Source organism: Equus quagga, chromosome 16 (assembly GCF_021613505.1).
Source record: "Equus quagga isolate Etosha38 chromosome 16, UCLA_HA_Equagga_1.0, whole genome shotgun sequence".
Classification (NCBI taxonomy): Eukaryota; Metazoa; Chordata; class Mammalia; order Perissodactyla; family Equidae; genus Equus; species Equus quagga.
The window spans coordinates 5,866,158-5,892,607 of record NC_060282.1 but is presented as its reverse complement, the minus strand read 5'-3'; the positions used below and the strand labels follow the sequence as shown (position 1 = coordinate 5,892,607).

General features: G+C 42.5%; 1 protein-coding gene across 1 annotated transcript in view; it reads right to left on the bottom strand.

The window, feature by feature from the left end:
- Nucleotides 1-6,948: 6,948 nt before the first annotated feature.
- The window catches only part of FAM135B (family with sequence similarity 135 member B), a 182,265-nt gene continuing 162,763 nt past the window's right edge, over nt 6,949-26,450 (bottom strand). Inside the window, exons 12-19 of the mRNA XM_046642563.1 lie at nt 22,550-24,566; nt 20,461-20,627; nt 15,914-16,005; nt 13,208-13,305; nt 11,755-11,906; nt 9,115-9,225; nt 7,341-7,454; nt 6,949-7,154 (exon numbers count right to left, since the gene is read on the bottom strand). Of these exons, the coding sequence (XP_046498519.1) occupies nt 6,949-7,154; nt 7,341-7,454; nt 9,115-9,225; nt 11,755-11,906; nt 13,208-13,305; nt 15,914-16,005; nt 20,461-20,627; nt 22,550-24,566 (2,957 nt within the window). The remainder of the gene's footprint in view (nt 7,155-7,340; nt 7,455-9,114; nt 9,226-11,754; nt 11,907-13,207; nt 13,306-15,913; nt 16,006-20,460; nt 20,628-22,549; nt 24,567-26,450) is intronic.

The following is a 26,450-nucleotide window of genomic DNA, read 5'->3' as shown; positions in this document are numbered from 1 at the left end:
CCATGTAGAAAGGTTCTTAATTTATTTCAAAGAAAATTTCCTATGGCCAAACTTTTCTGATAAAATATTCCTAAGGTACACATACCTGTCCCCCTGCCAAATTTTAAATCACCTACCCTACACAGGTACTGTTCCAGACACTACTTTTCATTTCTCATCCACACCCACCAACTATCTTTCAAAGTAGATATTTTCAAATCTATATTATAGATGAGAAAATTTGACCCTACTCTCATTGGCTTGAAAGCGTGTCCCAGAGATATAGTTCCCATTACAGAAAACTACCACTATGCTATGATGTCTTATTTCATGAAGCTACTTTCCTCTTGCAAATTCAGAAGCTTAGAAGGCAACCATAAACTAATGTCAAGCCCTTTCTGCATCAGAATCCGTGGTTGTGGACTGGCCGAGGGGCTAGAGGAGAAAACAAGAGCTTTCAAAGAACTGATCCTCCTCCGCATATATGGACTGAACCCCAACTCTGTGCCAGGCAATGGGTGGAGAAGCAGGGATACATGGATAAATTAGACGCGGTTCTCACTCTCAAGAAGTACATATTCATATGTGGGAGACCTCCAAGGACACAGACAAAAACATTGTGATGAGGAATGAGAAAGGAGTGGGTATATGGGACCATGAGAAAACTTAGCTCTAATGGCAAGACATGGAGCTCAGATTCATCCTGCAACAGGAATCTACAATCCATGAACCATTTAGCGCAGATTCAAAACTTATAGTACAGGGAATTGATTTCTAGATGAATATGACCAGTCATTCCAACATGGGACTAGCAAAAAGAGACAGGAGGTCTAGATGGAAGAGCATGATGTAGGACAGCTATGGAAGGAAAAGCCTTACGGTTTGGGGAAAAGCAGCTTTGGGCTGGTAGAAGAATGAGAATCTTGAGACACAGAAACATAGATAATAAGCCAAGAATGGAACACGTCATCCAATTACCCAATTATGCATATTGACAATGCTTTATAAAACCACCTTTCTCACGGAATTATGTTTTCCTTTGTTATCTAATTTATTGGTAATGTAAGTGTGTCATACAGGAATATGTTATACTAGAAAGCTCATAAGATTATGGTTTAGGAGAAGTCGACTTGAGCCCTGGCTATGATTTTAACAAGATGTGTGACTTTTGCTCACAAAGTATTAACTTCTCTGGGTTGGAGGAATCCTAGCATAACAGATAAAATGCAGGCTCAGGGCTCATATCTTGACCCCATCATTGCTAAGCTGTGTGACATTAGTCAAGTAACTTGATTTCTCTCAGCATCATTTGTATGTTGTATGGGTTTTAAACATTATATGAATCATATATGCAAAATATATAGCAAATAAAAGGTAGCATTGTATGTCATTTACATTCATTAGCTCCTTTGTTTGCTAAAAACGAGATAAATGAGAGTCCAGGTTTGTTTTACCTCTAACAATCTCTGAATCTGTGTAGAGTCATGAATTTTTGGGTTTCAGGACTGTTTTAAAGCGATAAAATCACATCCATGAAATAAAAACACCCACATTCTCTATTTTATAACTTATCTGTGAAAAGGTCAAATAAAGAGAAATAATCTGTTTTAGAGATTAACAAAGCATGACCCAGCAGCATCCATACATTTACATTTGGTCTCAAAGTCCAGTTCTATATATTAAGGACATTCCTTCGTGTGACAGAAGGCACTGGGGCCCTTGTCCCCAAAATTAAAATTGGTCTACAGAGTTTGGCCCATTGACAAGTAAAGTGCATTGTTACCATTCAACGTGAAAAGAAGTGGGAAGAGTTCAGCTTTTCTTTTCTAGATTTTTGATAGTGTTTTCTATTGAGACATCTCTAGCATTACAGGTAATGCTGATGTACAATGTGAAGAAAGTTAGAAAAAACTAAAAAGAAAAAGGAAAGAAGGAAGAGATACAGAAAGACTTGAGAAGGCACCTTAAAGGTCTTGAAAATCTTCATGGGGGCAGCTCTTTATCTAAATGAAGAAAGCATGCATGTGCTATTGCCAGTAATGTCGCCACGGTGCACTCTAGCTTTGTCACTAGATGGAGACCCTTGTGGTCAGTGGAGGTGGAAGGAAGACAGCTCAAGATGCTAAACATCACATATAATCCATTAAACATCCATCGTTCCTCTTCCAATTCTGAGATCCCATGATTTTAACTTAAAAGCTAGCACTTAAAAATAAAACGCTGTTTTATTATCTTTCCAGATCCTCTTACTGTTAGGATGATATGATTTATGTCAATATCTCTATAGTCTCGTATAATACCCAGAACAAAATAGATGATTGATAAAACATGGAAAGAATAAGTGAAGAATAGGAAGCAAACAAACAAAATTGATGCAGATATTAGCATATGGGTCTTGACTCTATCAATTAAATAATAATATCCATCCTTCCTAAGGATTTCGGGGTGGATATCTTACAAGAATAATGTAAGAAAACACAGCTCTTTTTCTACATGCTCACTGCTGTCCTTTTTTACACAACCCCTGCAACTGTACACAGCAGCGCTGGTTGTTGCCAACGCTCAGAAGTATACTGTGAAACCAAAACAAACAACGTGGCAAATAAAAAGTGGCAAGTATATCTGGGGGCTTGCAAATACCTAAGAGCAGAGTTTCAATTCAATAGCCATGTCTTGGAGAGATACCATCATCTCACGCAAGTGAGGGCTAACTGAATATTCTGTCACGCCTCGCACTTTTAAATGTTTTTATTCCTTAACAGAATTACCGGGGTCACATGCTACTATTTCTAGTTTGTTCTGCCCCATTCTTGTGCTGTTGGTGGTCCACCCCCATGCACTCCTCTCAGGGCTCATCTGAACCCCGCCCTGGCCACCCTCACCATGCTTCTGATTTCTGTTCACCACCCTCCCTTCCATCAGGAGGGGGTGTTTTGTTTCTGTGTGTTTGTTTTTGCTCTTTGACCAACACCTGGTTCATAGCAGGCTGTCAGGAAATATTCGTGAATGAAGGACTATAGTTTTGAGCAGGTTACCTCAGCCTCATGGGGTTACAGATTGCTCAGCTGTAACCTGAGGATTTCATACGCTCCTTTCCTGGGTAAAATCACATGATCCAAGCACAGTGAGTGTGGTCACCCCAAACACCAATACAGGAATTTCACTTGATTGCTTCCATACATAAAAAATAAAAAGAAGGAAATAGTAATACTAATAATGACACTAATAGTAACAATAATTTAAACCAAATCCCTGAACGCTTTCCTTGGCCAGGTCATGTGATGCCATTTGCTCTAGCTTTTCTCCATGAGAAGTCCAGCAGACACGTCTACTATGCTCCTCAGAGGGAGATTTCAAAGTGAGTGGTGGTGAAGATATGCAGCACTGGACTTTTCACAAGATGGGAGGATCAGGTCTGTCCTACAAACTAACCCTGGAAAGGGATGTCATGACAGGGGTGGGCTTTGGTCTCCCACAGGACACTCATTTCTATGAGAAAATTTTCCTGCTGGTGGAAATGATGGAAATTTCCTCCTGAAATTAGAAGAAAATCCCACATGGTGGCTGACTTCTCACACCTTCTTTTTGTCACTTGTACCCAGACATATCCTCCATCTGCCTGTCCAGTGTCGCAAAGGTTGCTGGCTGTCTCTATCACCTTGAGCCTTTTACTCATTCTGTTTCCTCTCCGTGGGCTCCTCACCACCCACCCTCCACCCAGACAACTCTTCTTCAGCGTTTGTGTCTGGACTTAGCCGTCAAGTCTCCCATGACGCCGTTCCTGACCACACATTGCCCCACAGCCCCAGTGTAGGTTGGATCTCCCTCCTCTGAGCACCTGTCAGATCCACTTCCACGGAGGCACCACTTCCACGCCTACCTATTTTAACTGCCCATTTGATAGGCTGTATTCCTTGCTAGACTGCGAGCTACTGAATGTTACCAATACATCCCTGGCATACAGTATGTTGCTATGATGTATCTGTTGAATGAATGAATGAAAGAATGAATAGATGAATTGATAAATGAGTGCACTTGGTGGTGACAGGCTGTGCCAGGCAAATATCTTACTTGTACATTCTCACTTTCAAGGCTCCCTTCTCAGCTTTCTCCACACAATGAGGACCGGGCTTCTAGAACCACCTTGCACCTGCCCATACCTCATTAAAGCCCTCATTATATCAGATTGTGATAACAAGGCTGGATCTCCCTTGCATTCTTTGAGGGCAGCGACTGTGTGTCTTATCTCTGTGCTCCAACCTGGTACAGATGGACGTTCTTCAGTAAATATTTGTGGACTGTAGAAACTAACAGGAGACCATCCTCTCTCCATTTCTCCCAGGTTCATAGCACTCCAGCTGCTGTCAACCTGCCATTGAGGTACTGATTTTGCCCCAAGGTGACTTTAGTTTCACATCTGCTTCTCTGTTTGTATTGGGCTTGTGAACAACAAATTCCAACTAATTTCAGTGTTAGTAATTTTTATTTCTAACTGTTTCTGAGAAACTTAACAAATCATAGAAACAAAAATTATGTAGAGAATGAAGACATACTAGGTAATTATCTTGGCAGGCATTTTGTTTATAATTTTTATAATCAATAATAGAATGTCCCTGTTTTATATTATATATATATTTTTATGTATATATTAGATATCTATACTTCAATAGAAAGAGACATAAAAAAGCCTTTTCAAATGAGGCATGACACACATTACTTGACACTCTTATTTACAATATAGAGATGTACTTTCTACACAATTATAATAGATGCTCAGAGGCCAGAGAGGGTTTACAAAGACAGCAGAGCACCCCTATAAAAAAGAGGTGCACCATGCAGCTGGACGTTTATTGCCATTAGTTCTCACTATGTCCAGACAGCATATTGAAGTTAAAAATGGCATCTGGTATTGGAAAAGACGATGATCATCAGATTCACCCTGGCTCCATAACCGCTGGCTACATGGTCTTTCAAATGACCAGGGAAGGACGAACTTAGCCGATGGGAACTGGAAACACAGGATGAAATGCTCTCATCAGAGGGGCAGGACTCCTCATTTGGCCAAAAAGGAGAAGTTGCTACAAACGTATGGTCATGCACTGAGTATGGGCACTTGTCTAGGCCGGGAAACACAGCAACACGGGCTGCACTACCAGGAACCAAATTCCTCCTGAATTATATAGTGGATTGGTGCTGTTAATGAGTGACCAGAGTCTGTGCCCACCATGAACTTGGAAAAATACCTAGGGGACGTACTGATTCCATATGAGTAAAGACTAGGATACAATGAAAGCTTAGAGAAGACCCACAGAGAAACCTAAATCTGTTGAGTGGAAGTCCACCTTTGAAGAACATTCAACTCCCTCCCCTCCTTTTCTCTTCTTAAGAAATCCACAAGTCTCCTGTCCTGCAAAGTTGCCTGCCTGGATTTATTTCCCATGGTCTGCATTTGTTTTGCAAAGCCACACTGTTAATATGTGAGGAACTAAAATTCTCAGATGAATCTAGAATTACTTGGCTTATTACCATGGCATTGATGACCTAAGGTCATGGTCCAGGTGCTAGGACCAGTAATCTCCACTTCAGAAGGGACTTTCTGCAGAAGCAGAAGCTTCGGCCTCCAGAAGACTGGTCTCTCACATTAGTCATCTCTGTTGTCCTGGTTCATGCATCCCTTCAGTACAAACAAATGATTCTCTAGGCTTCCTTTAGCCCATGGAGTGTGCTCAGTCTTTGGGACTGTATTGCACATCACGGTAATCTCCAAAACTTCCCCTGAAGACACTTACCAAGAATAATTTGAGTCTTCCATCTGCATGTTGTTCTCCTCTCTGATCTCACTCATGTCCTGTCATCTAGTGGTTTTTATCAGTGCTGACCTTCCCTAGCCCTTTAGTTTCCTAAGGCAAGAAGACATTTCTATTGAAAGTTAACCAGCACCCTTCTAAGAGCTCCCCTGAGGTTTTTAATCCAGCACTCCTCCATTGAGATGTCTTTCTCCCTCTGTGGAGAGGAGAAGCAGCTGGCCATGTTAACGGTTTGAAGTTTTTGCAATTGCATCAAATGCTAACATAGCATTTCTTTGGAAGGATACCAGCAGGAGCTTCACACAGGTGTGCATTAATCTCAGTGCCCCCCTCTGCTAGGTTTAGTCTAAGTCAATTTGCCCTACTACACGCAGAGATGTAAGCAAACACAAAAGCATTTGTGGACCAGGGCTGTGCATAGAAAAAGCCTGGAGAAGTAGGGGGGTCAACTAGTTCACCATGTTTCCTTTAGTTATTTTTCTTTGTAACAAACTGGCACTCACCAATAGCGTCACCTTTATCCCCCATACCTTAAGTCACCCCACCCACTGCTGTTACGAAATAAAACTGGAGTTTATAAAGCATTCCTTTGCCCCTTGTTGAGAAAATATGAGGAGAGAATGAGTATGGGCATCACATTGTCTTGAATGAGTGGCACGTTTGAATCTATTAAGGATTATATTTACACAAATATGTTCCACTTCTGCACAGAGGTTAACCTGAGTTCTGAAATGCTTGTGTGCACTTAATTTAATCAAAAATGATAAAGCTATGAGCTAGTAACATACTGAACAAATCTAGTTACATTGGAGTGATCTCTCTGTGAGCCAGTAGTGGTTAAAAAGGTGGGCTCACCAACTCCAAGTATTCCATTTCTTTATTTTCTCATATTTTTCCTAGAAAGCATCTTAAATGAGACTCCAGGTGGCTAGACAGGTTCAGGCAAAGTCTGTTGTCTTTTACAATATTGGTTCGGCTTTCCCAAATCTCCAAAATGAAAGCACCTCGAACGTCCATTCCCTCCCCACCCTCACCCCTCAGCGCCTTCCCCTCTAAGCTCCACCTGGAACGGTGGAGGTCTATAAAAGGATGTCTCAGCTAAAGCTCTCATCAATCTTAAACGTTTCTGGCGAGCTCCCCAAGGCCCGCTCCCTCAAAGCCACTACTTGAAGTAATTGAGTCCCGCCACCAAGAAGAACTTCTCCAGGAAGAGTTCTGAGTCCAGCACAGCAATATGAGCCGCTCGGCCGATCAGGGTGTTGGCAGTGTTGGGCAGGGCGTGGAACACGTTGTGTCGAATTAAAGTGCAGTCCTTGGCTTCAACCAGTGGGCGGAGAAGGTTGTTGATCATTTCCGCGTAAACCGGCCCTGCAAGAAGGGGAAAAGGATACGAAATCAGTGCAGAACTTAGCAGTGGAATCCAGAGAAAAACACTGCCTGTGTGTGAGGCTCCTATTCCTTGACAGAACAACTAATGTTCCCTAACAGGTATCATCAATTTCATGAATTTACTTCCGCTTTTAAATTAAAAAAAAAAAACTAAAGGCGGCTTACCTGCGTGTCTGTCTTTGAGGGCAGTTTTACACATTTCGATCCTGGCTGAATGAAATGGCACATAGCGGTCTTGGGGAGAAGCAACCAGCACGACGTTTTTAAAATACTGTAGACCTGCAACAAGCCAGTTGGGTGCTTGTTACCCAGGTGGTTTCAACTTACATCCTCCGGTTTGCACACATTTTACAAACTTGCCACAGAGAGAGGCAAAACGAGAAGATACCAGACACACTGGTTGTGTTGTTGCATGAGGACCTTCTGGTCTGAAAGGTTAAGAAAATAATTTGCTACACTGGAGTTTTTGTACCTTAGAGGGAAGATGAAGGCTTTGTTCTCATCAGCCATGAAAGCTAAGGAGATCCTTAGCAAGCTCCTCGGAACAGTGACAGATAAGCAACGTCTAAGTGATGAAGAAGCCTTTCTGGGCCAGGTATATGAAGGAGTCCACAAGGAAGTAAATCTAGCATTTTACTCCTCCTCGTCAACCCTGACAGCTCTCTTAATTACAGTCCTCATCATGTCACCTGCTACAGGAAAACAGCCTCTGAACTCACCTCCCTGGGTGTAGTCTTGCCTTCCTGCAATCAGTTTCCCACACTGAGACTGAAAGATCTTCCAAGTTAAACATCACAGCATATTCCTTCAGTCCTCATAGCCCACCTCCAGCCCATCTCCAGGTGCTGCAATGTGCCACTTAGGTCCTCCATCTGGACTGCCTCAGCCCCAGCTCCCTTCAGGGGGTTGCCTCCAATGAAATGAGTCTTCTCATCCAAGAGCACATTCCAAGACCACACTCTGGCAGCCAGCCTGTCTCAATGACAGGCAGATACAGGGTGGGGGGTACAAAGACTGACTTGCCCTATTTCAGGATATCTCTGTAGGGTCACGGTCCCCATGGGCGGGGCTTGCTGAGGTCTCTGTAGTGACCACATTGGAAGTCCAACTTCCCCCTCTGCCCAATCCTGCTTCCCTCACTTCCCCATGGGGGATAAGCCCGAGAGCTCAACTTAATGCACAGAGACACAAGGTGGGAAAGGAACTTGCCCAAGTTTATACATCAGCCTGTGGCCATGCCAGACTCACATGTGCGGAGGAGCAGAGACATCAACAGAATAAGTGCTTATAATTGATGGAAGATTGTGGACCATGGGAAAACACTCAGGCCAGACTGGCTTGCTCGGCAGGACTGAACAACCCAATTGGTCAATCCCGCTGCTCTCTTGCTGGACATGGAGACCACTGTTGTCCTCTGCTCCTTCTCATGACAGGCAGGGTCTTCAACACCTCTGTGTACTTCCTCATTACAGAGGTGGGTGAAGGTGTAATATCACGCCTGCCTAAGAACGACTTCTTTTCCCCCTGCACTGTCAGCATAAATGGACAGTGTTTATCTGCCCTTTTTATAGGTGTATCTGAACCTGGGTGAAGGAGCTGTGATTTGGCACACGGACTGTGGGACTATGTGATTAGGCTATTAAAAGATTGGTGGGAAGTAGAGGCTGCAGTTTCCGTGTGTCGAATTGATACGCTATATGCACAATGGCTCTCATCTGTGAATCATTCACATGCCGTGGCGGAGACAGGCCAGGAGCAGCTGAGCTCTTGGGTAGCTGTGGGCCTCCCAATGAGTTGACGAGGCTGTGCATGCTGCACCTCCTGAGTGTCCCCTTTTATGAGCGAATCGATAAAGCATTGAAGGGAATCTGGGTCTCAGGGGTTGGGTCTTCAGCTCACACTCATGACTCAGCTGCATGCTGCAGAGGAAGCCACTCACCTGTTTTTTGGCTTAGTTGGTAGAGGAAACATTTGCGCAGATCAGCATTATCCCTGAAGGTCAGCTGCAAAAGGGATCCGGATTTCTTCAGTTTCTGCATGAGCCACAAGCCTAGAATAGCAAAAACAAAACAAAACAAAAATCAAACACATAGAACAAACAAAAGCAAAAAAGAAATGGGGAGAAACTGACATTAAACTGTGATTTTTAGTTAAGTTAAAAATAAGAGGGTAGTAAGCATTTTAGCAAATTCTTAGGATGTTAGAAGGGCATTGAATTGTTATGTACTGGTGGCAGGGATACAACTCATCTTGCAAAATGATACGGTGACAGGTTTCAGGAGTCAGGAAGCTATCCACATCCTTCAATCTATTCAATCCCCTTCTGTAAATCAAACCTAAGGAAAGAACCCTAAATACAAAAATGTATATAAGAATGCTCCTTAAAGATCCATTTAGGATATGGGAAAACTAAAATCCACCTTTCATCTCAGAGTCCATCCATTCACCTATGGTTATGCTGACACTAACACTGATGAGTCTGAGTATTAAGACCCAAGAACACACAAAAAATGAATTTGATAAAAATGCAAGGAAATAAACAAGATACAGTGTCTCTATATATTATGATTACTGCTATGTAAATGTGTGCTGGCAAAGATAAGTAGAATGAACTATACAAAATTACTCTAGATATGCTAGATTGGAAGAGTTATTGGTAAGATCTCTTCTTTAAACTTTTTGTAATGTAGCAAGATTACTTTATCATTGTGGAAAAAAATTAAATGTGGTTTAAATCATTTGTTTCCACTGGAAGATGGCTTCCCTGGTTTTGAGGAAAGACAGAGTGAGTGGCAGGGGAAAGGACTTCCATGTGTTATGTATTGATGTGTCAAATAATTCACATTCACAAATAATGTGCTTAAAATAATGTAAAGGAAACAAACAAATCTGACCCACCTCAAGCAGCTCAGTCTGCCCTGAGTGTAGGGCAGCTGTAGGGTGTGGGGGGAGGCAGAGGGCTGGAAGATGGGCAGGATGAGGGAGCTTCTTAGAGGTTACCCCAGATGCCACATAATGAATTAGGGCAACCAGACGCTGCTGAAGTCTTTGTTAGGAATATAACTTAATAAACTACTTATTATTATTTAAGACTCAATGACCTACTTGAGCTGCCGTACACCAAATCATGTCACTTCCACAGTTACCACCCCATTAGTAGTAGTATCCATATGGTCTGCAAGGTTAGTCCAACACCCCGTTACGTCATGTGAGGCCCTACACCATCAGGCTCTTTCTGGGAGCTTCCTTGCCACCTCCCACCCCTCCAGATGATCCTAGATTTCTGTTACAAAGACCTGCCAGCTGTTTGCTGATTGTATCACGCTCTATGTTATTATATACACTATTTCTTCTACACAGAAAATTCATCCAGAATGCACTGTCTTGGAATTCTGCTCATCTTCCAAAATTCAATGAGCAACAGTTCTTTACCCTCCATGATGTCCCTCCCTTACAACATAGAGGAAACTGTGAGAGCCTTAAAGCTGGGGACTGTGCCATCACCGTCCAGCAAGAAGTATAGAATTCGGGTACAGTTGATCTTCCATACACATTAGTTAACTTCTTTTTATCTTTTCCTGTTTAATCCTCAACAATTCCATGACACACATACATACACACATACACATCATATATATATATATATGTATACACACATATATACACACATGCATATCACATGTGTTTATAGGCATACATATATACACATATATCTAATAAATATATACACACACATATATACACAGATTGACTCCATTTTAAAAAAATTAAACTAAGTAGCATAGAGATTAAATATCTTGGCCAGAGTCTTCTCTAATTGTCTGGGTTAGAACTTAACCATAGGCTTGTCCTGGAAACGACATAATTTGAATCGCATTGCTATAGACTCTGCCCCTAAACAGACTTCTAGCTGAGGGCTATAGACTGAATATTTGTATTCCCCCAAAATGCGTATGTTGAAAACTAAGCCCCCAAGGTAGTAATATTTAAAGGTGGGGCAATAGGAAAGTGATTAGGTCATGAAAGTGGAGCCCTCATGAATGGGATTAGTGCCCTTATAAAAGACACCCCAGAGAGCTCCCTCACCCCTCTGCATGTGAGGACACACTGTGAAGATGTCATCTATGAACCAGGAAGTGGGGCCTTGCCAGACAATGAATCTGCTGGTGCCTTGATCTTGGACTTCCAGCCTCCAGAACTGTGATAAATAAACTTCCATTGCTTATAAGCCACCCAGTCTACTGTAATTTATTACGAGCACAAACAGACTGAGACACCCATGCTCTCTCCTCCACACCATTACACCTCCTCAATCTTTTCCAGCCACAGCCCCAGGGATATCACCTTTATGTTCACAGAACGCTGAAACAGAAGAGCCCTTGGGAAACCTCTAATCGAACCTCACTCAGCTCACAAACAAAAGGACTATCTTTCTAAGCTCAGGTCTCTTTCTACCATCCCATGCCTTGAAGAAGCTCCAAAGTCACAAGACTCCATCCAGAAAAATGTCTGCCTCTGGCTTCACCTCCCCTCTGCCTGAATGAACTGTGAGGGATGACGAGGCTTGGAGAAGTCTTACCTGTACTAACCAGGGTGCTGTTATTATACAGGGTCCCTAGGTGAGGCCCGGACAGCGACAGGAATGTGTGGAGTTTGTTGAGGTAATACCGGAACCGGGGCCGCGTTAGGACTGATCGGATGATGATGTTGCCAAGAGAATGGCCTATGAAGCTGTTTAGAGACATAAATGGTGCACTTGAGTGTGACAGCAAGAGGCCAGTTGACAGGAGAGTGCTGCGCTGAGAGCACAAAAGGGTCAGCTGCCCTCTACCTCCCACCGGATCTAGGAGAACTGGCAAAGAGAATGGGGGCTGCTAATCCTTCCCCATCAGGTTTCCAAACTTTGGCCATGTTAAGCCTGAGAGGGTTCTCATGAATGGAAACTTCTGTGCGCAATGTGGTCAGAAGAGAAGTGTTGGCAACTTGCTCAGCACTGGATTATTAGAGCAGCTCGCAGTCTGGTCTCAGTCCACCTGGGACATCCTTTCCAAAACAGGCATCTCAGCATTGAACCACCCCGGTCATTCACAGGATAAAATCCCAGCTACGTAGCCCAGCTTATGAAGCCATTCATGACCCGACTTCTGACTACCTCTCTAACTATTCATTCATTCATTCACCTGTATAAATTTACTGGGCTGCCTGCTGTCAGCCCACACTACATGCTCCCCTCCTACATGCTCTGCTCCAGCAGGACTGCTACCCACAGATCTATGGATCCAACATATTATTATTTTCAAATTAAACAATCATTTGTTGAAACCCTATTATGTGAGAGGCAATGCCTCCCTGCCTCTTTTCATTGGTGTCCTTTTATTTTTACCTAACCTCTGTAGGCCTCTGTTTCCTCGCCTGTGAAATAGAGAAGTGGTATTTTATCTCTGAGGCCTAAACGGGATAATGCATATAGAGGACTCATCATTATGTCCACACACTGCAGGTGCACAAAGAATGCAAGCCATGTGCCATCACCCTGGTCATTTAAACATTTAAACCAAGTTATCTGTTACTGTGGAAGGACACAATTAGCACTGATTGAAATCCTCTCATTGGGTGGGCAATCCATTCAGCTATTTAACACATTATCTCAGTGCTGGTCCCACTTAATTGATGGGGAAGCAGAGGCTGAGAGATTTAGAAAGCTTCCAAAACATTATCTGGTAGAGGCAGGATTCAAATGTGTGAGTGTTAGAAGAAGAAGAATTCAAACCCAGGAATATTTATCTAAGTCCGATTCTTTTTCTACTGGGCTACAAAATATTTATTCTCCCGCATACACAGTATGACAAATATGGGTGTGTCAAGCAGCCCTGGTTTCATTTCTTCTCTGAAAGTAATCTACTCCATTAAGAGTCACAAGTTAACTTATCCCAGTGGTATACAGAAGGCATCATGCTGAACTTGTATACAGCAAACACTCAAAAATGTCACCCCTCTTCCCCTAGAATTGACTACCTGTGGTTTCCTTTTACCTAATTCGGGATATGGAGAGGTTGTATAACTGTATGTGCTGAATGATTTCATCTAATAGCCGATCCGTCATGGTGTCAAAGTCTGCAAATGTATCCATCTGGAAGAAGAGAGAAGAAACGGGTGTTGAGTGGGGTCAGAGTAAGGCCAGGCTGTGTGTACAAGCCCACCTTCCATTAAATATCATGGCGCATTCTGGGAGTGAGCTGAAGCCTGAGGTTAGGGTACAGAATGGGATTCAAAATCAGGAAGAAGGGTCCACCGATTGGGGTTCTAATGAAGAAACTGAGGGTGTCGAAGAATCCTCAGTTAGGAGGATGACTGAAGAGTAAGAGGAGAAACAGAGAAATGGAAAAGAGTGGAGTGGATACCACCTACTGCCACATCTTGTGCCAGGTGTCTCACATACCCACTGGTATTGCTGTCCCCACCTCACAGAGGAGGAAACAGGCTCTGAGAGTTGAGGCAGGGCATGAGCCGGGATTCACACCCAGGCCTGCCTGACTCCAAAACCCAAGCCCTTTCCCCAGCCCAGCCTTTACACTGTGCTACCAGGCTAAGCCCTGAAGGCAGAGGTCAGCTTTGAGAAGGCTCTCAAAACCATCTGTGTCTTTGAAAGGAAGGTCAGAGGACATGAGAGCATAAAAGGAAGAGGAAAAATGTCACCAGTGTCTTTGAATATCTGAAAGGGCAGACATGGGGAAGACAGACTAGATTGATTTATATAACTTTAAGGACTAACTTTTGGAAACATAGATGGGAAGTACAGGGAGGGAAAGTTGGGGTCAACATAAGAAAAAATTGTTTCTCGTAAGTGGAGTTGTCCTACAATGTCATGGGCTACTTGGAGCTGTGCTGAGCTCAAAGATATAAAGGTGAGCAAGAGGTTTCATGACATTCATGAAAGTGGGGAAGAAGAGGGAGTGAAGAGAAGGACTTTAAGGCTCATTGTCACCTGCCGTTCAATGAACCTTGAGGCACTAGAGGGACAAAGCATACTGGTCAATTTCTTAGTGTCCGCAGAATAAGAAAGAACCATGTTTGCAGGCCAGCTCTCCTGCTTACACAATCTGTGTCTTGGATCTGTTCTTCTCAATCTGAACCTAAGCCTCCTCCTAGGTCTTGAAGCAAGATACTGCAGCCTACTCCTTAATGTCAGTTTAAAGATTAGGTCAAATATTTGCAACACACCTAAGACAGGCACTGTATGTTCATTACCCTCTAGCCTTTCAGACCCTGTTTTCTCATCTGTATATTATTAATCTAACATGAATTATTAAATAAATGGTAGTAATTATGAGGCCTGATTTGACCATGATGAGAAATGTTCTGGAAGTCAGAGTAGGTTTAGAACATGGTATCAGGAACTCCCCAACCAGGGTGATTGTAAAGGAATGTACTACAAATCTGATGTGCCTGTCAGATTTACAGCTTTCAAGAAGTAATGATAACATGTTGTCCAACATAATCATTCCTGATGACCAACCCCTCCAGATAAGTTATGTCTGTAAAGATCCAGCTCTCAGTCCCTATGGCATCTAGGTCAAATCCAGCTGCCCTGGGGGCTGCATCAGAGAGCAGCTGGATATGCAAACCCAGAAGGCTGGTTTCCTGACCTTGTTTCCCTAGCACAAACCATAAACACAAAGTCAGCAAGTGCTGGTCACTCACTTTCCTGCTCTCATCTGAACTTCCTGTGCATCCTGAGTCCCCACCTCCCTTAGGACATGGGTCATATTGGGCACACATTACAGTTGGGTGTCCACAGGTATTATTCCCCCCAGAAGGCATGGATGGCATCTTTATCTCCAGGTCAGACTGACTATGGAACTCCGGACAACTCGCAGAGCCTCTGTTCCCTCTTCCATGAGAAGGAGATGATGGCGTCAACACTTAATAGAATGACCGTGAAGACTAAATGAAGAAACAGGTACAGAGTGCTCAGCACATAGTAGATGCTCAAAATGATTCTCCTTCCCCTTCCTCCCATTTCTACTCTTCACTACATAGTCCACGACTTTGCATGTAGCAGGTGTCAAAAAGAAGGCAACAGAACCGGGCATTGACAGTGGAGGAGCGAGACTCTACCTTCCAGTGTCTGCTTGTTGATTACTCTCTATACAGCTCTTATTTTCAATGGTCATGTGACCCTTTAGTTATAAGCACTTCTATGCCTCTAAAGAATACTTAGCACTCATCCATCTCAAGTCCCATGAGGTGGGAATCAACAGCAACACTCCACCCAGCCCCACCTCTTGGTCATAGACTCTAAATTCTCATCTACTTTGACACCTCATTAGGGCTTCAGGCTCCACCTACCTTGAAATGGCAATGACCCCACAGTTCACCTTTGACTGTGAAGGGTCATAATGCAGCTCCATTGGTTACACAGACACCAGCAGCAGCTCCCTTTCCCCAGTATAAACCCACAGCTACCCAAATCATTTATGCTCCAAGCTGTCACCCACCCTAATGCCCTGTGCGGCCGAAAGGTCTCTGTTGCACATGTTCCCACTTGTTACTCTTTCCTCACCCTCTCAAAAGAAAAAAATGAGCCCTTTCTCTCCAGACCATCCAAATGCCTGGCCAGTGTTATTTGCAAGGTCCCCTCCTTTCTGTGTGTCCATAAACTGTCACGGTGACTTTAGGAGGCTCATATAAGACATAACTCTGGGATTCTTTCAGTTCTGATAGTTTCATTGTCATACCTGATTCTTTTCAGACATTAGGAAGTCCAGTTTTCCTCCAGGGAGCCCCAGTTCTATGAAAGTCTTTACCAGCCGGAGGTCTGCACTGTTCCCTAAAATGACAGATAACCCCACCCAAGACCCATAGTTAATCATATAAAAGCTGACACACAAGGGATTTATTTCCCCTCTTCTCTCTTTCCTCCATTTCCCATTTTTTTCTTAAGCAGATAATAAAAACAACTAAATCAAGTCCAACCCACTGGTCCTGTGCTCCCCCGATCCCACTGCCCCTCACACAGGATCAGGGCCTCTCTAGTAGTCCTACCTCAATGGAATTGTTCCCTGATATATAAGTAGGAGTCTTGTGAACATTCTATACACAGGAAGAGTTGGAGGCACCTGCCTCCCGCTTCTTCCATAGCCAGTTCTGTTTACTCAGGACATTCTGCAAGTGGTGCCCATTTAATGGCTGATGTGGCACCAGGTGACATCTACAAGTCTCTTCTCAAGTTTCGTACTTAATACAAAGACTATTGTACTGTATTACATGTAACCATAGTTTCAAAGTAGTTTAACTATGTAATATAGTTTATAACCAATTTTATATCATTCTTTATGAAACTACCAAGTAATTCAAAGAATGGGGAAAGTGCTACACAGAATTTGGGAGAACTACATGTACTTGAGACAGTATCCTTAATCTTTAAGGATGAACAGACACACCCAAACACCACCTGTGATGGTGGCCCGTCAGAGCATACACCCAGACACGCAGGGTCATAGTCATAATATGCTCATGTTCTGTTAGGAAATATTTTTATTTTGTGTTATTAAGTTAAATGTTACTCACTCCTTTCATTTCTGACAATAAAATTAGGCTCTTTGATCCTGTTGTTGTTCTTGTTTAAAGCTACCTAATGACATTCCAGGACCTGGCTTTTAAAAAAAAAAAACAGTTGTATGTGTTTATATTTATCATGAAGAGTCTAAGTAAGGGATGGCAATGGTCCCCTCTCCTTCAGTTACGAGTGAGAGAGAACTTTCTGCAACTTAAAACTTTCTCAGAAAATGTGATTTGATAAAGTGTTAAGTTGAGAACATTTGCAAGAATATAGATGTTCGGATTTTGCACACCATAAAGAGTCGTGAGAATATGCATAACTGGTATCGATTTGTTCACTTCTCTGTCAATATAAATATATCTTCAGAAGTGGATTTTGAACAAATGGATCCCAGAAAACTCTGTAGAGTTTAGAAACCTTTAAAAGAAATCTGTGCCTGTTATCAGTTGTCTTCTTGTTGACTTTATGCCCAGGTCATAATGCTGTAATCGACAGTTCAGTTTTCTGACATAGAACAAACACTGGTGAAGCCGCTCTATCTTTATAACATTCCTCTTCTCCCACAAGCATGATAGAAGAAAAGGAAAGCCTGCAGCCAGACCAGATTTCTTCTTTTAACAAAGAGATTGAGCATCTTGTCTCATGTTAATTTAAAATCAGACAAGTAAGAGGGGCACACTGGTCACACATGACATGATGCTAAGTTGACCATAGATCTTATGTTAGGAATACATTGAGTTGATGAGTGAGAAAGTTACTCTTTGTCTTTCTTGCAATCCTTCTGATTGGAAGTCCCAGCTAAAAACAAGTACGTCTTCTATAGCTTCTTACTTCTTTTTTGAGAGGAAGATTGGCCCTGAGCTAACATCTGCTGCCAATCTTTCTCTTTTTGCTTGAAGAGGAGTGGCCCTGAGCTGACATCCATGCCAATCTTCCTCTATTTTGTATGTGGGACATCACCGTGGCATGGCTTGATGAGTGGCATAGGTCTGTGCCTGGGATCTGAACCTGTGAACCCCAGGCTGCCAAAGCAGAGCGCAATGAACTTAACCACTACGCCACCAGGCTGGCCCCATAGCTTATGATTTTTCAAGAGAGAAAGTGAGTCTCAAGCTCAGAGTTTTTTGGCAACTGGACTAGTCAAACTTCAGTAAAATTATTCTCTTTTCTTTGTAATTATTTTTCATATTATTCTTCATGTGTGGCAAGTGACTCTAATGTTTCATTTGTGGCAGTTATTTGAAGTTTCTTTTTTAAAATAAACGTATTCAAAAGGCATGCCAATTTCAGTATTAATTTTGAAATTATAGTACAAGGTACATGGATAGAGTTAAAATAGGGAAAGGAATGTGTAAATAGCGAAGCACTGAATTCAATACAGAGAGAGGAAAGCTCACCAGAGAGAAAGCTTAGGATGAGCAAAGACACAGTGGTACGAAACGGCCTGTGTCCCTGGAAATGGGAGTGAACTGGATTGAACTGGATCAAGGAGGGGAAAGCAGAAGATGATAATGGGGCGGGTCAGAACATAGAGAACTTCCTATGCTAGGAGGTTTCTAAGATCTCTAAGGTGTGAGTTTATTTTATTTTATTTTCTGAGATCTACAAAGAAAGGTTTTCAGTAAAGGAATGGCATGACTAGATCTGGGAAGATTTTAAGAAGATGACTCAAACAGTGAGGTGGATGAAGGTTTGGATGGTGGAAGAAAGGAGGTTGTTGGTATAATGCCGAATGAAACCATGGGCTCTGGAGCCTGATGGCTGGGTTTTAATCCTGGCTCAGTCACATGAGCTGTGAAACCTCATACAAGTGACTTAGCTGTGCTCTCACTCACTTTGCCCACTTATTAATGGGGATAATCATAGCACCTACTCTGCAGGGCTGTTGTAAAGATCAACAACATTAATATATTTTCAGCATCTAGAATGGTGCCTGGCCCAGGGTGAGTGATCTATAAATGCTGGTCTTCATCATCTCAAACGTATTATGTACCACTGCTTTATTTGACACTTCACCAAATAGATCTGTTGACTGAGTGTCCTGGTATCCAAGGCATATAGCTGGAAATTGATGAAGACAAATAAACGCATTACTCCCAGGACCAAGAAGAATTAAGAATATTGAGAAAAGTGTGTCACGGAAGCCTAGCACACCACCATTCCCTATTTAATTACCGTAAGAAGAACGTGACCACACGTTTTGCAACTCATCACCTGTGAAGTCTCAGAGAAGTCCTTTCTCTCCTCTGATCCTCAGTTATATATTAGAGTCCACAGAAAGTGGATGCCAAGATTCGTCCAGAAGACATATTCCACATGCCAATTTTCAGATCAATTGTGACTTAAACTTGAGCTCAATGAGTGGAACTCAAACGCCTTGCGCCTCCAATTGATCCGCTCACTTTCTTCAGCCAGTTAAGGAGAGGCTGAAATTCACAAGGGGGTACTAGGAGCAAGCGCTTGCCTTTTGGTCCAGGCTGAACTGCGAGCGCAAGATCTTCAGGCAGAGCTAATAAGCTCTGTATTTTACAGAGCCTTTGGACTGACAGGAGAAATCCTAAAGAAAGCTGACACCGGGGACTAGGTCATTCGGGGAGGAGAGTCACTTTCCTTGCCCCTTCTCTCTTCCCTTGGACTTCTACTGCACTGGCAGGTAGTTCTTTTGTAGCATTCAGCTTTCAGTTCTGTATTTGCTGATCTCAGTAAATTAAGAAATTTGAAAATCAGAAACCACGTCAGATCTCTGCAACCCCAGAACTTGGTACAGTCTGGTATGCAAAAGGTGTCTATAAGTGAGAAGTGAATAAAAATAGGCAGCGAAGTAGATTGGGCCACTAACCTGAGCTCCTCAAAATGAATCCACTTATCCATTCCACTCCACTTCTTTCTTTCTTCGTTTTTTTTTTTTTTTTTCCATAGGAGAAGGAAGTGTTCCCAAAAGCTCTAGGGTTCCATGATGGCAGAGCCTTGGCGCCTTCAAGAGCAACCCAGTGTCCCCAGCCCCATTGAGAAGACAGGCTGGCACACAAGGATTTTTTTTTTTTTCTTTTTGAGGAAGATTAGCCCTGAGCTAACATCTGTTGCTAATCTTCCTCTTTTTTTGTCCCCAGTACATAGTTGAATATCCTAGTTGTAGGTTCTTCTATTTCCTCTATGTGGGACATCACCTCAGCGTGGCATGATGAACATTGCTAGGTCCAGACCCAGGATCTGAACCTGCGAATCCCGGGCCCCTGAACCAGAGCGGGTAAACTTAACCACTCAGCCATTGGGCTGGTCCCTTCTTTCCTTATTTTATTGATCCATGCATTCCATTCATTCATTCATCCTACTTATTCATGCATTCCATTAATATTTTCATCCAAATAACACATGCATTGCATTCATTTACTCCATTTCTTCTTTTATTTTTGTTCATTAGTTCCATTAATTATTCATTCTATTTCACCCTTCCTTCATTCCACTGATTTATAAATTTATTTATTCTATTCATTCCTTCACTACAGTAATCCATTCATTTATGTAGTTCATTTACTCAGCAGATTTTTGTGCCAGAGACATCTTTTCTTTGGGAGCATCTATGTCATTTCCCTAGATTCAGCATATTTACTGTCATTTCATGGTTGCTAATGGAACTGTTGAATGAGTATCTCATCTAAATCATAAACATTACAAATTTTTTATAGTACAGAATTTTGAGGAGGAAACCTTTTGAGAACTCACCATCTAGGCCATGGACACAGACTACCAGGTGAATCCCATCTTCCAAATTTTCTTCCTCTTCCTCTGGTGGGAAATACGGTATATCAGAAGCTAGTACAGATAAGTCACTGTACAGAAATCCATCAATCTTCAGTTCTTTTTTAAACTTTTCTTTGGCCTGATAAAAACTGGAGAATACACTAATTAATCACAAGCCAAGCTGTGTATTCCATGTAGAATAGGAAATGAGTTGAGCTGGGATGTAGGAGTGATGAACATATCTACAAGGAGGTATCTGCCGAGTGCAAAGGCTGAGTATGAGAATTCAGGGAAGATGCTGGTGAGGGACGTGTGTTCCAACCAAGGAAGCAGGAAAACGCTTGGGAAAACCAAAGGCTATATTGGTTTTGGTTCTACAGATTTCTGTGTGGTTCCTGCATTGAATAGGACTTCTAAGATTCTATCCAGCACCAAGGATCCACACAATCTTTAAAAAGACCTCCCCAGAGCAAATGCTTCTTAACCTGGCTACAAAGCCACCACGGCTTGGCCTCCACCTACTTCTCCAGCATCATCTCCCAGCCTCCAAAAATAACACATTTCCCATAATCCCCTGTATGAATTATGTTGCTTGGCTTTACTTCCGTGTCTTTGTGACTTCAGGTCTATCTGTCTGAAATGCCTTTCCCACCTGACTATCATGTTCTTTGCTTGGTTATCTAACAAGGTAGTGGGTAAGAGCACAGACTCAAGAGTCAGACTGCCAAGGTCAGAATCTCAGCTTTGACACTTACTAGCTGTGCGCCAACCACTTAACCTCTCTGCATTCAGTTTCCTCATCTGTAAAAGCAGAATAACACCATTATCTAATTCACAAAGTTGTTTTGTGTAGTGATATAATCTATGTAAAATGCTTCGAACAGTACAAATAGATTAAATAGTGAACAAAAATGTTACCTATTACCAGCTATATCATCATCATCATCATCATCATCATGTCTCTTCTATTTTTTCCTGAGCTTAAGTGTCATCTCTAAAAAGCTTTTCCTGGCCAACATCTCTATTAACACTCACTGCCCACAGCTGATTATCTCCTTCTTCTTCTGGTTCAGCTGTGCACACGTGAACCATTCCATTTACCCAATTGCCATCATTTTCTTCTCTCATCTCTCTGTCTCCCTGATAGACGATGAGTACTACAACAGCCAGGAAAACACTGGCCAGGCATTGGACATGCTTGCTCTTTATTTGTTAAATTGATCACGTGGCATATAATAGGTTTTTAATAGACTTTATAAAAGAAGGAATCCAAAGTTTACCTGCCTGTGTAATTTCTTTGGTGGATATCTTAACATGTAACTCTTTAGTATTTTGTAAAAGAGTAAATAGGATGGGATGTTTTGATAAAATTATTCTATAATATATTTAATCAATATACAGTATAGAGGTGAGGGAACAATATGAATACAAACTCAACAGAGGGAAAAAGGGATGGATTCTCGCATTGCAAAAGGCATGATAAATTTAAGAACCAGACAAAAGGGGCTTGAGGCAAATCTGACAAAGCAGTCCTACCTCCAAAGGCTCTTAAAGAACTGACCTCGCAAAATGTGCAAAGATAGAGGTACAGTGACACTCATAAAAGAGTTGTTTATCACAATAAAAACTGAAAAGAAACTGAAATGTCCATCTCTAAAGGATTTTGTTAATAAACCATGGTACATCTATACAATGGAATATTGTTTAAACATCAAAATGATAAGGCAAAAATAAATTTATAGACATAGAAGATGCTTCCAATATATTAAGTTGAAAATAACTTAGAGTTTGTGCCGAATTATCCCATTTTTGCATAAAAAGAATATATAGATAAGGATGCACATAGAAAAAAAGTGTGGAAGTACTTACACAGTGGCTTTATTTGAGAGATGGGCTTGATAATTTTTACTTTTTTATACTATTCTACATTTCTGACTTGTATGGTATAAATATATGACTTTAAATCAGAAAATAACTGATATCTCAACTTTGAAATAGCATGCATGAAATTGACAAGCGTGGAAAAATCTAAATGACTGTGCTAGGATAGGTAAGTCATTATCAAGCTCACCTAAACATCCTTTCACTGATTTCTTCCTCCAACTTGCTGGAATGGGTAGAAACGACTCCAAAAGAACCCATAGGTTGATGAGTGATGGGAAATGGGGTCTGTTTGGAAGAGAATCCAGCCCTGGCAGGGGGCTCCTTTGGCACAGATGAAAAGGGGAGACATGTGGCAGTGCAAGACACAGATAAGTTGACAACCTCCACAGCTTTCAGGCTCTCCAGAGTGAAAGTCTCTGTGGGGGTCAAGTGGGATGCCATGACAGAAGTGCCTGCCCGTGGCTCCTGGTTTCCCAAAACTTGGGAGGGAATGGAGTGAGTCACAGTGGAGCACACAGTGCCTGCTTCATGTCCAACCTCCAGAAAGGAGTTGGTGCGTCTGCTAAATGCTGTATCATCAATGATGCAAGGTGAGCTGCTTTGCTCACCTGTTGAATCCAGGCTGGTGGGCTCAGCATCTGATGTACGGCTCAATTCAGACACCTTATGGTGACTGATACTCTCAACATCTGAGATGCTGCTGTTGGAAAGAGCTCCTTTCCCCTTATTCAAGTCTTTAGGCATGCCCTTAGGGGCCTCCATTAGTGGTCTAGAAAAAGATCTGTTCCTAGGGTTTTCAACTGCTATGACACGTGGTATTTTTAAATTAAGACCTGTGGTTTCAACACCTGGAGGGTTCTCAGTCCTGCCATCACGACAACAGGGTCCTTGAGGATCTAACTGACTCTCTTTACCTTTGGGGATGTCTATGTATCCAGGGCCCTGCGGATTGTTAGCATCTGAAACCACCTCCACAAGGGAATGGTTTACCCCAGTGTCCTGGATTCTGGAGCCACCACTAAGTTGACTGCCGTGTCCTAGGGGATCTATGCTCTTGATGTGCACAGCTGAAGTTTCAGCAAGACCTCCATCTTGCTGCATAGTGTCTATATCTTCAGCAGACTCCTCTGGGCTACTGATTTGGGGTGCAGATACAGACTTGGTCAATTTGGTGAGTGCCAACTCCCGCTCCTCCTCCTCAAAAGGCAAAGAGCTAATGGAGGTGAGGGATGCCTGGATCCCACTTGGCAAACTCGTATTACTCTCTGTGTGACCACCCTCTAAAGAGTTCCTGTGCAGGGCATGTCTTCGAACCAGCTGGTGCAAGACTTCCCGGTCACTGGGTAAGTCCAGGGCTCTGCTTCGGACTTCAGACCAGGCAACAGAGCTTGGTTCACTCTCAATGCCTGAATCAGAGATTATGGAAGAAGATCTCTTAATGACCCCAGATAGCACTGATACTTCGTCCTGCTCCTCTGTGTGAGGGTCCTTTGGGGAAGCCCTAATGTCCAAGGGATCCCTCAAAGTAGAGCTTAGTGGGTCACAGGGCTCAGAGGGGATGAGCTTCAGATTTAGCAGCACCATCTTACTCTCTTGGTCTGTTCCCTTTCCTAGAGTACCTAACTCATGGAGTGCTGTTTTTTGTGAAGAGATGGCATTTTGATGACTTCCACCTGCTACTCCTTTGCTTAGCACAGCTCTGTCTATTTCATGGTTATCTTGAGAGTGCCCACTGTCATGCTTAGCACTACGAGCCACTGTGGGTTCAGCTCTGCAGGGGTTCTTATTGCTAGATTTCACATCAATGTAGGTCAGTGCTGGGGCCTGGCCATCCTCTGGGCCCGGACTCCTAGGAAGGTCCTCATCTGCCAATGGAAGCAGTCCAACATCAGACTTTTGGCCAGTCCAACATTCGTCTTCAGGTAAGCCTGCTTTGTTCTGGAATTCACCAATTGTCAGATACACCTGAGATTCAGAGCACACGTCCACATGATTAGGGGTGGTTACATTCTCATCTGGCTCTGGACACCTGATGACCTCTTCATCAGAGTCCATTGGGGGTGGTTTCATGGTGGGCAAGACAAGGTCTTCCCTAAAAGATGATTTTCTATTGACAAGATGGTTCTCTTCTCTGTCTTTTAAATTCATTATTGCAGGACTTGTCACTGGAACATCAAAATTAGGGTAAACACTCAAATTATGCCCTACAAGAAGAAAAAAAGAAAAAATAGTATATTATAATTTAAGAATCTATGTTCACAAATTATCCAAATGCCTGACTGCAAAATAAAGAATTTGGCTGGACTTTGTTCCTGGTTCCTGGGAGATAATTTCTAAATTCTTGTAATTTCGCAAGTGATAGGAAGGTCTTTGTTAGTCATGGTGGGCCCTGATAGCTTATATACTAACTACATGACTCATGGTGAGCCCTGTGATAGTTTATGCAAAGGAGATGACTGAGGATGGGGGGCTGGCCATGCCAGAAAGACCAACCATGTGATTAGTGGGTTGGGGCTTTGAGCCAGGTGATAACAGTACAACCTCTGGAGAGGGGTGGTGGGCTAGGGATTGAGTTCAATCATGCGACCAATGATTCAATCAACCATGCCTACATAATGAAACTGAACAAAAACTCCTGACACTGAGAGGATTGAGTAAGCTTCCTTGGTGGGCAATACACATTGAACGACCAGTCCTGGGGACGTGGAATCCTCATGTTTGGGACCCTTCCAGACCTTGCCCTGTGGCTCTTTTCTTTTGGCTGGTCTTTATTTGTATCCTTTATTACAAAACTGTAATCATAAGTATAGCACTTTCCTGAGTTCTGTGAATTGTTCTAGCAAATTATCAAACCTGAGGGAGTTGTGGGAATCCCCGAATTGGTAGTCAGTTGGTCATAAGAGTGGAAGGCCTGGGTACCCCCAAGCTCGTGGCTGGTATGTGAAGTGAGGGTAGTCTTATCAGAGACCGTGCCTTTAACCTGAGGTTTGACCTAACACCAGGTAATTAGTGTCAGAATTGCATTGTGCTAATGCAGCTGTCAAATATTAAAATTCTTGATTCTCTTTTTCCTTACGAAAACATTTTTAATAATTACCACTTTTAAATATTAAAACATTTCTCCATCTTATGTACTGTATTTATAGAGTAGAAAGATAGCTTTGAAGCCAGGAAGGCCTGGTTTCCAGTCCTGACACTGACCAGCTGTGAGATTTTGGGCAATTACAAAACTTAAATACGTTTTTTCCTAGTTAAATTCACTTTCCTCAACTCCAGGATGGGCAGATTCATAGTAACCAGCAGGCCTCACAGCCATAGCTCATAATAGAGTTACGACATGAAATGTTACATGTGGGGAAGGCATATTTCTGCTTTCTGCAGAGAAGCATGGCCAAGCTTGAGCTCTGCAACCGAGGCAATTATCCTATGAGGCATTCAGACCACAAGAGGCTCCCGGATCACTTTGGTCTTTACAGTAGGAATGACGGGAGCCAAAGTATGATCTTCTTTTTCTTCTTTTTCTTCAGGAGAAACTACTATCTCTCTCATTCACTCTCTAAGTCACCCCTCGCTTCCCTTTTCGCTTCTCTTCCATTCTCCTCCCCTTCCTCCTCCTCTCCTCCTCTTCCTCTTCTTCTTTCTCTCTTTCTCTCCTTTCTAATAATGCATAATTGGGATAAAATAAGTGCCTCCCATGTCTGCTTGTACCACAGGTCTCTTGAGAAAGCCATCTGATATACTGTTTAATTTCCATATACACCATATGCAAAAAGGGACGGGGCTTCTATTTTCTTTAAAAAGTTTGAATCCTCCGTATGGTTTTAATGGAAGTTAAATGAATATTATCACTATTGTATGCTATTGTGCAGTAAACTGTGGAAACACTTACTTAAAAACTGCGTGGGGCTTTCAGACACCATCAGCTCATAGCGTTGAGTGAAATTTATGATTGTGTCAAGAATTAGAACAAACATTGAGAAAGAATGTATCTCTTCCTTACCTGGACACATTTTTGCATCTTGAGAGACTGAACAAATTTCCCTTCTTCCAGGGGAACTTTCCCACACCCTACAGCATGTCAGAGGTTC